The sequence below is a fragment of the Podarcis cretensis genome, assembly GCF_951804945.1.
Source record: "Podarcis cretensis genome assembly, chromosome: 14".
Classification (NCBI taxonomy): domain Eukaryota; kingdom Metazoa; phylum Chordata; class Lepidosauria; order Squamata; family Lacertidae; genus Podarcis; species Podarcis cretensis.
Window position 1 is genome coordinate 29,822,883 of NC_137183.1, and position 14,709 is coordinate 29,837,591.

At 51.2% G+C, this 14,709-nt stretch overlaps 2 protein-coding genes across 6 annotated transcripts; one reads left to right on the top strand and one right to left on the bottom strand.

Annotated features, from left to right (window-relative positions):
- The first annotated feature begins 361 nt into the window (after positions 1–361).
- Positions 362–9,307, top strand: PRC1 (protein regulator of cytokinesis 1). 4 transcript variants are annotated; one of them, XM_079953574.1, is made up of 14 exons: positions 362–540; positions 737–869; positions 3,134–3,256; positions 3,344–3,577; positions 3,668–3,838; positions 3,942–4,091; positions 4,339–4,486; positions 4,589–4,725; positions 4,855–4,950; positions 5,065–5,211; positions 5,744–5,854; positions 6,668–6,766; positions 7,261–7,440; positions 8,135–9,307. In XM_079953574.1, the coding sequence occupies exons 1-14, from the start codon at positions 530–532 to the stop codon at positions 8,210–8,212; spliced, it is 1,818 nt and encodes a 605-aa protein (XP_079809700.1). In that variant the 5' UTR covers positions 362–529; the 3' UTR covers positions 8,213–9,307. The 4 variants fall into 4 exon arrangements, with proteins under 4 accessions (XP_079809700.1, XP_079809702.1, XP_079809699.1 ...); XM_079953576.1 differs by having other exon boundaries at positions 363–540; positions 7,261–7,363; XM_079953573.1 differs by having other exon boundaries at positions 364–540; positions 7,198–7,440.
- Positions 9,209–13,179, bottom strand: RCCD1 (RCC1 domain containing 1). Of its 2 annotated transcripts, XM_079953577.1 has the most exons (8): positions 12,978–13,174; positions 12,325–12,525; positions 12,060–12,213; positions 11,553–11,674; positions 10,793–10,897; positions 10,499–10,657; positions 9,832–9,861; positions 9,209–9,718 (listed from the first exon to the last, which is right to left on the bottom strand). In XM_079953577.1, exons 1-8 carry the CDS (start codon positions 13,150–13,152, stop codon positions 9,576–9,578), a joined length of 1,089 nt encoding a protein of 362 aa, XP_079809703.1. In that variant the 5' UTR covers positions 13,153–13,174; the 3' UTR covers positions 9,209–9,575. The 2 variants fall into 2 exon arrangements, with proteins under 2 accessions (XP_079809703.1, XP_079809704.1); XM_079953578.1 differs by lacking the exon at positions 10,499–10,657 and having other exon boundaries at positions 12,978–13,179.
- Positions 13,180–14,709: the final 1,530 nt, after the last annotated feature.

The following is a 14,709-nucleotide window of genomic DNA, read 5'->3' on the forward strand; positions in this document are numbered from 1 at the left end:
TCCCCGGCCCAGTTTTGCAGAGGGGGGACGCGCTCCGTTCGGCCCCCACGCTACTTTTAAAGCAGGGGCTGGAAAAGCCGGTGGGCGGGTCCCCACTCCAATCCATGCTCCGCAGTACCGGGCCGTCTCCTCCTCCGCAGCGCTATGTCAGAGGAGATGCTTGACGCATTGAGATTCGCCTCGCGCCAAGCACCGGACTTGGGCAACTGTTGCGTTCCTTCCTTCTACCCTCCGATAGGCTACAGTGAAAACAGCGCTTCCCTCTCATTGGGCAGAACGAACTCTCGGACGGAATAAACGCCAGGGAGGTGTCTTACGTCTGGCAGTTGGGGGGCGTGGCGGCCCCTTATACGGAAGCCAATCAGGGGGCGGCGGGCTAGAGTTTGAATTCTAGGCGGAGGCGCAACGGCTAGCGGAGTTGAGCGACGCGGAGCCGAATAAGCAGCGGAGGTGGCAGCAGCAGCAGCAGCGAGGGAGAGAGCAAGAGGGAGAGAAGTGGGCTGGCTGGCCTTGGCGGATACCCGCGGCCATGAGGAAGAGGTGGGCATTTGGAGGACGAAGTAGGGGGCGCTCTCTGGTTCGCAGGCGGCTGCCCGTCCGGTGTAACTCCGCAGTCGCCTCGCTGCGAGCCAGGAGCGGCCTCTGCCCCGGGGCGTCGCTCTCTTCTCAGGTGGCTGGTCGGTCATGGGGAGGGTTCCTTTTCCGCCCCTGACGGACTACCTTCCCTCTCTCGCAGCGAGGTTTTGGCCAGCGAGTCGGTGGCCTGCCTGAACCAGGCGCTGTTCCAGCTGCGCGACATCTGGGAGGAAATCGGCATCCCCGAGGACCAGCGCCTGCAGCGCACCGAAGTGGTGAAGAAGCACGTCAAGGTGAGCAGGGCCGAGAGATCCTGCCAGCTGAGCAAGGGCGAGGCCATGGGATGCCTTATGCTGACTCAGAGCAGTGGCCCATCTCCCCCAGCATTGGCAGCAATGGCTGTCCAGGGTTTCAGACAGGGTCTTCTCGGAGCCTGACCTGGGGGTTGGACTTTCTGCAGACAAAAGCAGGTGCACTGTCACTGAGCTGACATGGTCCTTTCCTACTAGGGCTGGCATAGATATTAGGCAGGGTGAGGCTGCCTCATAGCCCCAGAGTGGCAGGGCGGGGCACTGCAGCTGGAGGCAACAGGGCAGGGTGGCATTTTCCATTTTGCCTCAAGTGACTAAATGAGACACACCATCCCTGTTCTCCATTGCACTGCTCAACCAGAGGCTGCTGGGCTACAACTTCCACTCTCCCCAGTTAGCTTAGCTAGTGGTCAGAGAGGCTGGTGGCAGCTGTAGATCCAAAAATATCTGGAGACTGAAAATTGAAAAATGCTGTTTTGGAGCAGGGGCTCCCAAACTGGTCAGAGGCTCTTCATTCAGGTCACTGTGGCATGTCTACTTTAGCTGTTCATATCGATTTTTAACCATAATTTAATTGCTTGTTTCATTAGTTTGTGTTCTTCGTATTCTGTTGTATTGCTATCTATCTGTTTGTTTGTTTGTATACCACCCTTCATCTCAGAGCAGAATAAACCGCGGAATAAAATCATACAGCATCTGACAATAGAGCATTACAATTGCTACAGAAGGTGGAAAAATCATTAAGCAGTCTGGGTGGGGGGAACAGAGAATAAAGGAGGCTCACCTGGCTTCACGGTTCAAGGTCAAGACCTGTAAGATGATCCTGTGACTGGATTAGACCAAAAGCCCATCTTGTCATGCAACAGAACACAGGAAAGTGCCTTAGTACTTTGGTCCATCTAGCTCAGTATTATTCACTGGCAACAACTCTTCAAGTTTTCCGGTTTCCCAGCCCTACCTGGAGATACCAAGGACTGAACACCTGAATGTAAAGCAGGTGTTCTACCAGAACTGTGGCCCTTCTCATCCTACAGTAGCCTCACTGCCTCCTGTGGGAGCGAATTCCGCAATTTAACTGTGAACAATTTTCCTTCTCTGTCTTGAATCTCCCTACATTCAGCTTCATTGGATGACCTGTTTGGTTATCACTGTCTGCTTTCTCCACACCATGTGTAATTTCCTACTACTATATTGTAAACAAAATCTGCCCTTATTCCCTTATGGGGTACACAAGAGCCCTTATAGAGTCCTTTGTAGGTTCTCCATTGGTAGGAGAAAATAAGAGGCCAACCAGAGAATATAGAGAAGCAAAGCAGCTAGTAAGCCTGATCTTTATTAAAGCTGTTGCAGCAGGGTGCTCCCCTCACAAGCAGGAGAGAGGAGGAGGACCCCGAACAATGGTGCACAAGGCCTTATATAGTCATTTTGAAATTCCCTGCCCTGGAGCTCAAAACTATCCCTCCATACATCATACCTACATCACAGAAAAGGTGGTCTACAACAGAAATTTGAATGCTGTTCTGCCAGGTTATCTGATAATGCCTTATCTGATTGCCTTTCCTGGTAGTCTGGCCATTCCTTTGAGATGGTAATTACATAATTCCTGAGACAATGGGAAGGTTTTTTTCACCTCCTTCCTCCTTGCAGAAAAACACTTGGTCAGCTTGGGAGTCAAAATGGTTTAAGGACTGTCTTCCTGTGCTGCTTCACACATGTGGTTTATATATTTATTTATGTATGTATTTGTTTGCTTGGTGCATTTATGAACATTTATTATATCTCTAAGACCTTAAAATCTTAAAATTCTTATAACAATATCATGCCTCCCGTTATCACCTTTTTCAAAATGCTGTAATCTTTCCTCACAAGGGAGTTGCTTCAGCACCTTGATCATTTTGGTTGCCCTTTTCTCTACAGTTTTTCTAAGATGCAGGAACCAAAACAACCTCAAGTTCAGCTGTACCACATTTGTATGAAGATGTTACAATATAGGCAATTTTATTTTTGGCCCCTGTCCTAACAGTTTCTTTTTGATGAAGGACTTGTGCATGATCATCACGAAAAACAAGCCCACATGTGCAGGGCTTTCTTGGGAATGATCAGCGGGGGCCTCTGACATGCTCTACTGATATGGAGCTGCAAGCACCAGGGGAGAGGGTTTCCTAGATTAAACTGACTGGGCTCTGTAGCTGCTGTAGTGTCCTTGCTTGCTCTGGGTTCAATGCTGCTTGCTCTTGTGCCACCAGGGCTTGCTGGACATGATGATTGCGGAGGAGGAGAACCTCAAAGAGCGTCTCCTGAAGAGCATTGCAGTGTGTCGCAAGGAACTGGCGATCCTCTGCAAGGAGCTGCAATTGGCTCCTTTCGAGGTGAGGCTGTGGGCTGGCGAATGTGGCTCAGACGCCATCTCTTAGAGGGTGGTCCTGCTGAGCTCAGGGGAACTGTTTTTCTCACAGGAGGACGAGGAAACCACCATCCTGCAGCTAGAGAAGGACCTGCGCACCCGTGTGGAAGTAATGCTGAAGCAAAAGCGGGAAAGGAAGCAGGAGCTGAAGGTGCTGCAGGAGCGAGACCGGGAGATGTGCGACCTGCTTTGCACAGCTCCCTATGACATTGACAGTGAGGCTGTGCCCAGCCTGGCGGAGCTGGACCACTTCCGGCGCCACTTGGCAGGACTAGCAACTGAAAAGGTGGGCACACTTTGTGTGTGCATGAGCAAAGGTGGGGAGGCTGAGGTTGGGGCCAAATGGGTAATGTCCTGCTTTGTCCTGCTCCTCCAGGAGCGCCGGCAGAAGGAGTTCCTTGACACCAAGAGGCAGATCATCCTGTGCATGGAGGAGCTGGAGCACACCCCAGACACCAGCTTTGAGCGAGATGTCGTGTGTGAGGAGGAGGACGCCTTCTGTCTCTCAGAGGACAACATTGCCGCCCTGAAGGATCTCTTGCAGCAGGTCAGAGGGTGGGGTCTGGGAGAAGGATCTGGGGGGCCTTGCCTGTGACATCCCATCTCTTCTGCTGCTTTAGTTTGGCTCAGACTGGCCTTTCTGTCCCTAGCTCGAGAGCAGGAGAGCTCAGAAGGAAGCCTTGTGCCAAGAGCTGCGTTCCAGGATTCGGGTGCTGTGGGAGCGGCTGCAGGTGCCTGCGGAGGAAAGGGAAGCCTTTGCCCCCTACATGGTGGGAGCCAAAGCCGCCATCATGGATGCTGTAAGGAATACTAAAGGTCTGAGGCCTCGGACCAGCAGCAGTGGTTCCTGTGCGAAGCCAACAGGGAGAAGGGGTGCTTCGTGCTGGGCTCAGGATCAAAGGGGAGCTGTTTCAAACCTTCCTCTGCCTGCTCCGAATCCCACTGCACCATGAGAGAGCCCCCCTCATGTTTTGTGGTGCACACAGGAGGGGAGAGGGGGTCAGTGCCATCAAGGTGTGTGTTGACCCTTTGCTCTTCCCCGTCTAGCTGAAACTGGAAGTGGATCGCTTGCAAGAGCTGAAGTTTCAGAACATCAGAAATGTGGTGGAGGCCACCCGGGCTGAGCTGGCAGACTACTGGGACAAGTGTTTTTATGGGGAGGAGCAGAGGCGAGCCTTCTACCCCTACTATGAAGGTGAGCAAGTAGACCCCTCCCCAGCTGTTGCTGCTGGGTATAGATTGATTGGCTGTGGCTTCTTCCTACTGGCTATCCTGTTTCCCCCCCCCTCCTTCCCAGATGACTTCACTGAAGAGCTGCTGCAGCAGCATGAAGAGGAAGTTTCCCGGTTAAAGCAGTGCTACGAAAGGCATCAAGAGCTGTTTGAATCCATCCACAAGTGGGAGAAGAACTGGCGCCTCTTCCAGGAGCTTGAGGTACAGCCAGAAGCCACACAGATGGCCAGGTGTCTGGTGCTGGGCCAGGTGGGAAGCCACTGAGGGCCAGCCTAGGGTGGCTTCCCAAGCACAAGAGGCCGACCCATTTCCCAACTTCTCCCTTTTCAGAGGAAGGCGACGGACCCCAGCCGCTTTACCAACCGAGGGGGTAACCTTCTGAAAGAGGAGAAGCTGCGAGCAAAACTTCAGAAGACTCTTCCAAAGGCATGTGGCCCTTTCTGCCCTTGGGAGGGACTGAGGCAGAAGGCCAACCAGCCTGCTGTTTGCTTTGCACCATGGTTGTGTAGCTTAGCTGAAGCCAGTTGTCTCTCGTTGCAGCTGGAGGAGGAGCTAAAGGGGCGTGTGGAGCTCTGGGAGCAGGAGCAGGAGCAGGCCTTCCTGGTGAATGGGCAGCGCTTCATGGAGTATGTGGCAGAGCAATGGCAGCTCCACCACATGGAGAAGGAGAAGGAAAAGCAGGAGCGAGTGAGTGAACAAGCTGAGAGCCCTCAAGCAGCTTCCATCTCCGCATCACTTAACAAGGACCCCTTTGTCCTCCTTGCTTTAGTCTGAAAAATGGGCTCCTTTTTCTCTTCCCTGGCTGGTGACTGAGATCACCTTGGCCAAGGTCTCCAAAGGATGGGAATGAGCTGAACCATCCGCACTGGGTGTTTGAAGCCTTGCTTTGTGTGTCTGAAGTACAGGGGAGAGGGGGATATACTTTGGAGCAATGGTCCCAAAGCTGACACATGCTGCTGAGAGAACCACCCAGTAATTTGAAGCTTAAAATTAGCTGCTGGGCTATCTTGGGCAACCTGAGCAGGAGTCATCAGTACCCCTCTGGCAGTGCGTAGGTAGGCTGAAGAGATGTCTGCAGAGGACTTCAGTCACACCAGACTTGTAGCCTGACATGAAGGACTTCTTGCTGCCTTCCCTTTTTGTGGCTAATCTAACTCGCTCGCCATCCCCTTCTGGGGCTTCTGTGGATACCAACCACCCCAATTCCTTTTTCTTCTAGCAACTCAAGAAGTCTCGCCAGATTGAGGAGGAGATGATGTATGGCAGCACCCCACGGACCCCCAACAAGAGACGGGGCTTGGGCTTCATCACACCCAGCAAAGTGCGGAAGGTCCGTGTTGCCATGTGATGCTTCATGCAGAAGGGGCACTTTATTTGTTTGTTTGTTTGTTCCCTAGTACGACATGTGCAATGAATTATGAATTTTGGTGGGTTTTTTTAGTTATTCTTGAAATAGTTATGGGATGGCAGTGTGGCTTTTGTTGAGCATTTTGATTGTACAGTAATGTAGAAAAGTGGTGTACAAATTAGCAATGAAATATAAATGCTGGAAATGTAAGCATTAGTACAATAAAACCAAATGATTTTCATTGACCAAGGAAAAAATGCCTAAGGAGCCAAAGGGAATTGAGAATCCCTCACAGTGGCTACAAGAACCCATTTTTGCAAAATACTGGATGGAAACGCAAATTCCAGGAATAGCTGAGATAAAAAGCAAAGATGTGTGAATCACAAAGCTCAACAAGAGGAAAGGAGGCAAACCTAATAAATTTCTGCAGAACCACAGTATGTTTACTGATTGATAGTCTAGCAAGGTATACTTCTCAGGAGATGATGTAATAATAAATAGCATAGCTATAACCTGACCTTTTGCACAATATTTTCTTTTATTTTAAAAAAAATAAATTCTATGGTACAGCCACATCCTGAGCATTATGCACACTTCTGCTTGCTCTTAATATGCATCCACACACCCTTCCAATATTTGATAGGGTTGGAGATGGTGTAAAAAAAAAAAAAAAGAGCTGCAGCTCCACTGTGAAGAGATGTTTTATTGCTAGGTGCTTGGGGTGGGAAAAGAGTGCTTTTGCCACCTGGAGTTAGGGAGAACGCACTTGTGTTAACTCATGGTTTTTTCTTGCAGCTTAACACCACAGCTACCCCGAACAGTACCATCCGTTCAGCATTTGGGGGCTCTCTGTTCCACTCCCCAACACCCCACCCAGCACTCTCTGGAGGAAAAGTAAGTAGCAGCTGCTGGTATCTAAATTCTTTCTGTTTCCAACATTCAGTCCTGGGTGCAAATCTTTTTTATAGCTACGCATGGACCCAACAGGGAAATTATCAGCAAGGGCTGGGGGCAACCTCATGGTTTACCGAAGTGCAAGAAAACTTATTTTTTAAAAAGTGTTAATGTTTATTACTAGCTTTGTAAAACATTATTTAGGCAACATACATTTATTCCTCCCAACCATCCTCTTAAGCAGCGGGTACTGCAAGTAGAAAAGAGGCCATCTTCCTAACACTTCAGCAAAAGTTCTGTTGCCACTTTTATGCCCAGTCAGAAGAATGCAGTGCCCTCGTAGAATGTTGTTCTGTGTTGTCCCCCACCCACCCCTGTGGCTTACTGGTTCCTGGTTGCTCAGTAACCTTTTCTGTGTTGCTTCTCTGCAGGGCTCCCGGAAGCTTGTTGTCAAAAGCTCTAACCTCCAGTGCTGCTCCCCTCTGCCTCCGCAGCCTGTCCGGACTCCCAGCCGCATGGCCCCCAAGTCCCCTCGCCCAGGACCCATGGAACACAACAAGGAGAACGTCGCTCAGCTCAACAGAACAGTTCTGAGCGGTGGGTGCACCCCTGCAGCCCCTGCCCAGAGCACCTGCAGCATTAACTCTGTTGCCAGCACCTATTCAGAGTTTGCGGTAATTTCCCTCTTCTCTCAACGCCTCTAACCTGACAGCCACCACTCTCAGCAACTGGGCTGCCAACTGCTCTTGCCTGCCCCACTCATTCCCTTGGGGAGCCACAGGCCACCCAGGATGCTGTAAGCCACCCTTGAACTGTAATGAAGCATGCAGTACAACGGTAATCATTTCACATTTTCCTTCCCAAGAGCACCCCCTCCCTAGCTGAGCCAACCTCCTAATGCAACAAGCCAGCTGTTCACTCTACACTGCTTGGTTGGTCTCAAACATGGACGGCACCTGGCCCCACACCTGGCTTGCGGTGGCACTTTATGGATAAACTCAGGTTGCATGTGAGCCTATGTAATAAAGTCCTAGCCCCATGTATGCGTTTTCTGGAATGGAAAGCAGCTTCGGGGAGGGGCATGAACAAGCATAGAGCAGTGGGGAGGGAAAGAGTGTACCTGGACACTGGGAGGGGGACATTTGGAAAGGGGTTAAGCACCTCTTTATTCCCCTTGCATGTGTTTGCCTGCAATATACCTGCACAGAGCTTGGTGTCAGTGGGGAAGGTTTCCTTGGGTTGTGTAGTGTTGGTACACCTTCCCTTCCCTTCTGCCCTGGGCTGGGACTTCCACACTCACAAGAAGGTGTCCACTGCTCTTTGATCCAGCTTGCTCAGTTACATCACATAGAATTTATCTTTTCACAGCAAGAACTTTCAAAGGCTTCCAGATCTGACTTCAAATCCCGCATCCTTAACTCCACGGTTTCCAATGCTGAGAGCTGACGGGGAGCTTGTACACAGCGGCAAAGGAAGGTAGCCAAAGGAACTGGCACCACTGGACTTTCCTCCTGGGGTTAGGCAAAGCCGTGTGCCTCCCTGCTTGGCTCTGTTGCCCGTGGCAATGGAGGCAGGGCCACTTTTAACTATTTGTTCCTTGTTTTTACCACAATGATTTTTTTTAACAATTTTTTTTGTATATTAAAAAGAATAAAATGTAAATGTTGCAAAGGGTTTCTTATAAGTAAGCCTACTCTAGTGCACAACTTGCTGTCTAGTCTAGGGTTCCAGCAGCAAGGGAAGAGGGATCCTGGCCCACCCCAACCTATCCTCTTGCAAGCCTCTGGAACGTTCGCTCCTGCCCTCTGCTAGGCAAAGGGTGCAAGAGAGTCCACAGTGGCAGCACTCCGTCCATCCTGTTAATGCGGACAGAATCTTTACCGCCCTTCTTGGTGCTTATGCGGTTGCTTTTGGGAGAGGGAGTAGTTGCAACAGAAGTGGGGAGGGAAAGCAGGCAGCCCCTAAACTTGCTTGCAGTAGGAAAAAGTGATCAGGTCCTGGGGCTTTTTAGGACGTGTCCCATGCTTGCTCCAGAGGTCTTGTTCCACTGGAGAGAAGCACAGCTCACCTTTAGTTATGACAAATGGGACGGGGCTGACTTCTTGCTGCTGCCTTTGAGCTGGGCTAGTCCTGGCTTCCTCATGGGGATGGGGAAGGAGGAGGAGAGGCTTCTGCCAACCACCCTCACCCTCCCCATCATCGTGGCTAGATTTGCACCTTGTTTTCACTACAGTGTCCTTTTATTATTTATTTGTATGGCAGTATGTTCACATTTTGTTTATCTGCTGTTCTGTATAATGACTAATCAATTGTATTGTTCTGATGAGGGCTCTTAGCTGAGGAGAGCAGTCTAACTCTACTCCACTTCTACCGCAATGTCCTGCTACCTGGCATCTGGCTTCTTGCCTGAAGAACCATGACTGTGTTGCAGGCTAATAAGGATGACAGTGGCAGCAACAGCTTTATTCACAAAATGACTGTTCCAACATCTGTTTTGTCCATCATGGCAATTTAGCGCTACATAAAATATGCTCTGTATAACTCTGTCTCTGTGGTGTTCTTGGAGGTGCAAAAACAGCTCCCTCTTTTACCTAAAGTTGCCCTTGTGTTGTCCATTGAAGTAGCTGTTACTGGAAGGCAGGTGGAAGGAGGATTAGAAGAAGCCACTACCCCTGATCTGAGACTTGGATAAAGTCAGATTGAGCCTCAACTCAGACAGTAGAGCATTGGACTGGAATGGCAGTAGGAGTAGGTCCTGTTCATGCTGTCTTCCCAAAGGTTTCTGGATTCTTGCCCTCCATCTCAGCTGTTATCGGGCCACAGCATGTACATAGGTAGTCCATGGTCCACATACCACATCTACTACACGTAGACCCCAGTCCACAAAGCAGGACACCCTCTTTGCCTCATCAGAGCTGGCTGTCTGCCCATGCCCCAGTTGGCCATATTTACCTGCAACCAAGAAGAGCTATTGGCACCAGTTTGCCCTTGGAGCAGGAAGAGAAGATGGAGTACTAACCCTAAGGGCAGCTATAATCCACCCCCCCCACCTCCAGCTTACTTACCCCAGCCCCAGGTGTAGAGCTCTCCTGTACCTGAAATACAAGGATGACCTGTGTTTAACTGAGGTTGTTGAAGGATAACAGTTGAGCACCTCTGGGGGAATGGGGCAGATCCAAGAAACAATGGAAAAGGATAAACATTCAGGACCCTCAAAACAAAAAAAATTCCTTCCTTCCTCCTTCAGATACACTCTGAAGAAGTGTGTATCTGAAGAAGTGTGCATGCACACGAAAGCTCATACCAAAAACTAACTTAGTTGGTCTTTAAGGTGCTACTGGAAGGAATTTTTTTTTGTTTTGACTATGGCAGACCAACACGGCTACCTATCTGTATTCAGGACCCTTTTATGCTATGTTGTGATTTCCCAACCATGCAACCATGCAAAAACCAAAGAGCTTGCGCTGTTTAGGAACTCCATTTAAAGTGCAGCAATTTTGACAGTAAGCAGTTTTGGGAGGGCTGCTGGACATCCTTACACATAAACTGTGTTAGACATCACACACATTTTACGCTTGTTTGTCCTTCACTCTTGGATGTTTCCCCTTCCACAAATGAGGCTCAGGCGGACAGCAACAGCCCCAGGATATTTTTCAGGTACTGGGCAGTGAAGCCTTCATCCTGCTGTCCCTGTGCTCCCCTCACTGAAAGACAAATTCAGTGTCCTCTTACATGTCACAGCAGCGGTGTGTCGTGAACCACAGCTGATCTTATAGACATCTGCCCCATCTGGCATATCCAGCAAAGCAGGGAAGGCTTGGATCGAAATGAATGCAGCCTTGCAGGGTCCTTGTGCTGCTTCCTGCTCTGCCAAGCTCAACTCTGTGTCCCCTAGAAACAACTCAGTATAAATAAAACTGCCAAAGTCAACTCATACCGCAGCAACAGCCACGGGGTATAGTGTATGTTTGCCCTGGGCCAAGTTTGCCAAGAGAGCATCTAGCTCTGTCCCAGAAGTGGCCTCACCTCTCTTCACTTCTGTCGTGGTGGCTCTACTCTCAGCTACAGATTTGGAAGGTAGGGCAAGTTGTCCCATCTCGTTCCAGCCCCAGACGTACAAATCACCTGCTTCTGGCAGAGAGCGAGAAAGAGAGCAGCTAGGAGCTCAGTCCAGGACCAACGTGGCCTTTTTCCCAAGGAAGAGGCCTCATAGGGCTAGCAAAATGTATTCTCCAGCGAAAGCTGGTTCTGGCCTTATGAGGGATTTGGCTTCCCATGCAAAGGAGAGTTTATTATTTGAAAGCGATGGGAATGGGAAAGGTTGTATCAGAAGCCTCACCCCCTTTATATTTTTGGGTTTATAATTTTAAGAAATATTAAGACAGAAAAAGTAAATAAGGGCAAAAGAGGTAACTGTTGGCAGTATCTTTAACAGCTGTGAAGAAAATGGAACTTCACTTCTGTAGGAGATGCATCTTTCAAAACCCCATGAACTATTTAAACAGTGGCAGTGGCTGATTGGTGGCCTTAAGTCAGCCCTGGCTATTGAGGGAGGAGGTCCAACAAAAATATGTGGACAGCCACAGGGTCCCTGCCTCTGTTCAACCCCTGACACCACATCAACAAGCCTCAAAAGGTTGGCAACAACAATTCTGTTGATATTTTTGTTGCTATTGTTATTACCAATGTAAAAAAGCAACAGCAAGTCTATTTTGGGGTGCTGGAATCCCTACCTAGTCATTGCTTAAGATGGGCCACTACAGACCATGCCCTCCTGCCCCCTTACCACTAATGCCAGCTGAATGCCATCCTCCTGCCGCCACATCCACCATGGGCACCCCGTACAAGGCTTCCACCAACTGGGGCTCTGTCCTGCTCTCCAGCTCCCCATGGCCCAACTGTCCGTGCCTGGAAAGAAAAGACAGGAGGAGGAGTAGCCACCATGCTCCCCCCCCCAGTGCAGAAGCCCACCTGGCACCAGGTAAGAACCTAAGAAGAGACCTGCCGGATCTGGCCAATGACCATTCCAGTCCAACATCCTGTTCTCATATTGGCCAACCAGATGCCTGTGGAAACCCACAAGCAGGATCTGAGCCTAAGAGCACCTCTCCCCTTCCTCTACTGGCTTCCAGTAACTATGGAGGCAGAGCATAGCCATCATGGCTAGTAGTCACTGTGAGCCCTCTCCTCAATGAAGTTGCCCAACCCTCCTTTAAAGCTGCCAGCCATCACTAGTTTTAACCATAGCCCTGCCAGGAGGGCAACGCTAAGTCTTCACCTGCGCCAGACTCACCTGCCGCCTCCCCAGGAGAAGAGGGCCCCCTCTGTGTTGAGCAGCACCGCATGCTCGTAGCCCAGGGCCAGCTTGCGAGCCTGCAAGGTGGAGGGCAGAGGGGTGAAGAAAGGGGGCCGAGGGGCCACGTACCCGCCAGGCACCAGGGGCAGCTCTGGGGCAGAAGAGAAAGAGGGTTAGGGGCAGAAGGGATGGCTCATCCTGGGGTTGCAGCAACAGCTTCCTCTTCTTTCAGGGCGGCGCTTCTGCCCGCGCACCTACCTACCTACGGTCGCTGCTTCCTCAGGGAGGATCTCGCACCTCCACGCCGGCTCTCCTTCCAGGACCGGGGCCGAACCCTCCACCGGCCAGCTCTCCACCGCCGCCTCCCGCAGCACCAGCACGTGCGTCTCCGACGGCAGCACGTCCCGGCAGTCCTCGGGCAGCGCAGCGCACACCGCGCCTTGCAACAGCACCGGGGGGGACCCTGCGGGAGGCAGAAGGCAAGACGGGGCGAGGGGGGCGGATTGGAGCTCTCAGTCCAAACGGAGCAGGAGGCAAAGAAAGAATATCGGGGCCACAGAACAGGAGGAACCACCCTACCCCCCGCCAGGGACGATCAGGCAGCAACCTAGAAAGGCGGCTTGGGGCCACCATCAAGGCTCACGGAAAAACTTCTCCTCTATTGACGGGATGGGGCTTCTGTGACCTGCCTGGCGTCGTGGGGTTGCATCTCCCGCAGCCCCAGCAAGCAGGGGAGGAGTTTGGGGTTGTCGATGGGGGATGCAGAGCAGCATCTCCCCCACGGTCGGGACCCCTTAGTCCGTCCCTTCTATATGCCTTGGAGCGCGCGGTTCTCCGCTCCTGCTCAGCCTAAGAAAAAGGGGTGGGGAAGCGTGAACCATGCATGGCCCCGGGACTCTGGTGGGTGCCTCTCACCGCCGGCGCGGACGATCCCGGAGAAGCTCCAGCTCGGCCTCACGCAGCGCACTGGCCCGGCCTCGCCCCCGACCAGCAGCGGCGCCACTTCCAGCCCGGCTTCCGTCGCCTTCCCGAAACAGAAGCCGAACTGGAACCAGCCACCGCCGCCGCTTCCCCGAGCTCCCTCCGCCATCTCCGCCGCCCGGAAGGCGAGCGCCTCTTGCGGCGGGTCGGGGACAAGAGGCGCCTCAGTCGGCAGTTTCCACCCTTTCTCTGACTTTGGCGGAGGCTGCCTTGGGCCGCCCCGGTGTCCCGCTACCCCCCCCCCCACCACCTGAAAACAACTTGCTCTTTCCGCTCAAAGTTGATGGCTAGTGCTGAATCTGGGTATTAGTTGACAGTATGTAAGCAGTTTCATATTTTTTTCTCCTCTTTAATACTTCGGCATGTTTTTGATCTCTTCTTGAAGATGAACCATATCTTGGTAAAATATATAGTCGGACATTCTTCTCTTGGCTCTAATAGTAATGTTCCTGTGGTGACACTAACAGTGCCTTTTTGTGATTTTTGTGGTGCAACTCATGATTTTTGTGGTGCAGGCTGTGCCTCTGGCCATGACGTGTGATTTAACAGTGAGTTAGGGGTGGCCCAATGCAAAAAGCATGAGGATCCATGAGGATCCGTGCTTCGAAACCACGTTTTTCGGCCAGTGTCACCAGGAAGCCGTGGATCCGAGTTTTTGTGGTGCAGGCTGTGCCCCTGGCTATGATGCGTGATTTGATGGTGAATTAGGGGTGGCCCAATGCAAAAAGCGTGAGGATCCATCAGGATCTGTGCTTCAAAACGTTTGGGGGCCTGTGTTGCCAGGAAGCCGTGGATCTGTGTTTTTTGTGGTGCATGCTGTGCCCATGGCCATGGTAATTTGATCTGATGGTGACTTCGGGCTGATCTAGTGCAAAAAGCATAAGGATCCTTGAGGATCCGTGTTTTTTAACCATGTTTTTGTGCCATTGCGGTGCCATGAAACAGTGTATGCGTGATTTTTTTGGTTCTGCCTGCAGACTAAGATGTGGTCTAAAGTATCATGGTGTTTTTATCTTGTTTCAATATAAAAAAGCTGTAGGTGCCTGAGGCAGTGAACTGGGGCAGTACTGGACTTAATGTGCTTCTTATAAGGTAATGGTTGTTCCTTCACATCTGTCATAAGCTACAAGCAACCCAGGTTGCCCCAAGAGCAGGGACACAGGAGCACAGTAACTGCCTCCCCACCCCCACCCCAGTACAATGAAGCTGAAAGAGACAGTGGTAGAAGGAACTCCTCAATATAAGGCTACAGTCCTTGCAATAATTACCTGGGTTATGTCCCCTTGGGCTTCCTGCTCAGTAGGCAAGCCTAAGAGTGCGTATTAACTCTGCTTTTAAAATCACTCAAGGCTTTTCTTCCCTGCCCCTTACCAGAGAAACAGCTTGATGCTTATGTTACCTTGAATGAAGCTGCGGAGAGAATATCCTAAATAATTCAAACCAGGAGCAGAGAGGAACTATTATAATGCCCCTACTACTGCCAAGCAGCTGGTGAAGCTGGACCATAGAAAACCAGGGCAAGCCTGAAACCAGGTCCCCTTTCCCTGGTTGGCAAAAGGCGCTGCTTTGGCAGGAGAGGGGGCGGGGGTTGAAGTACCTCTGCCCAGCTACTGCTGATGGTATTGCTAGTGAAGAAAAGAGCCAGTGGAGAGAGCCAGGAGCACTT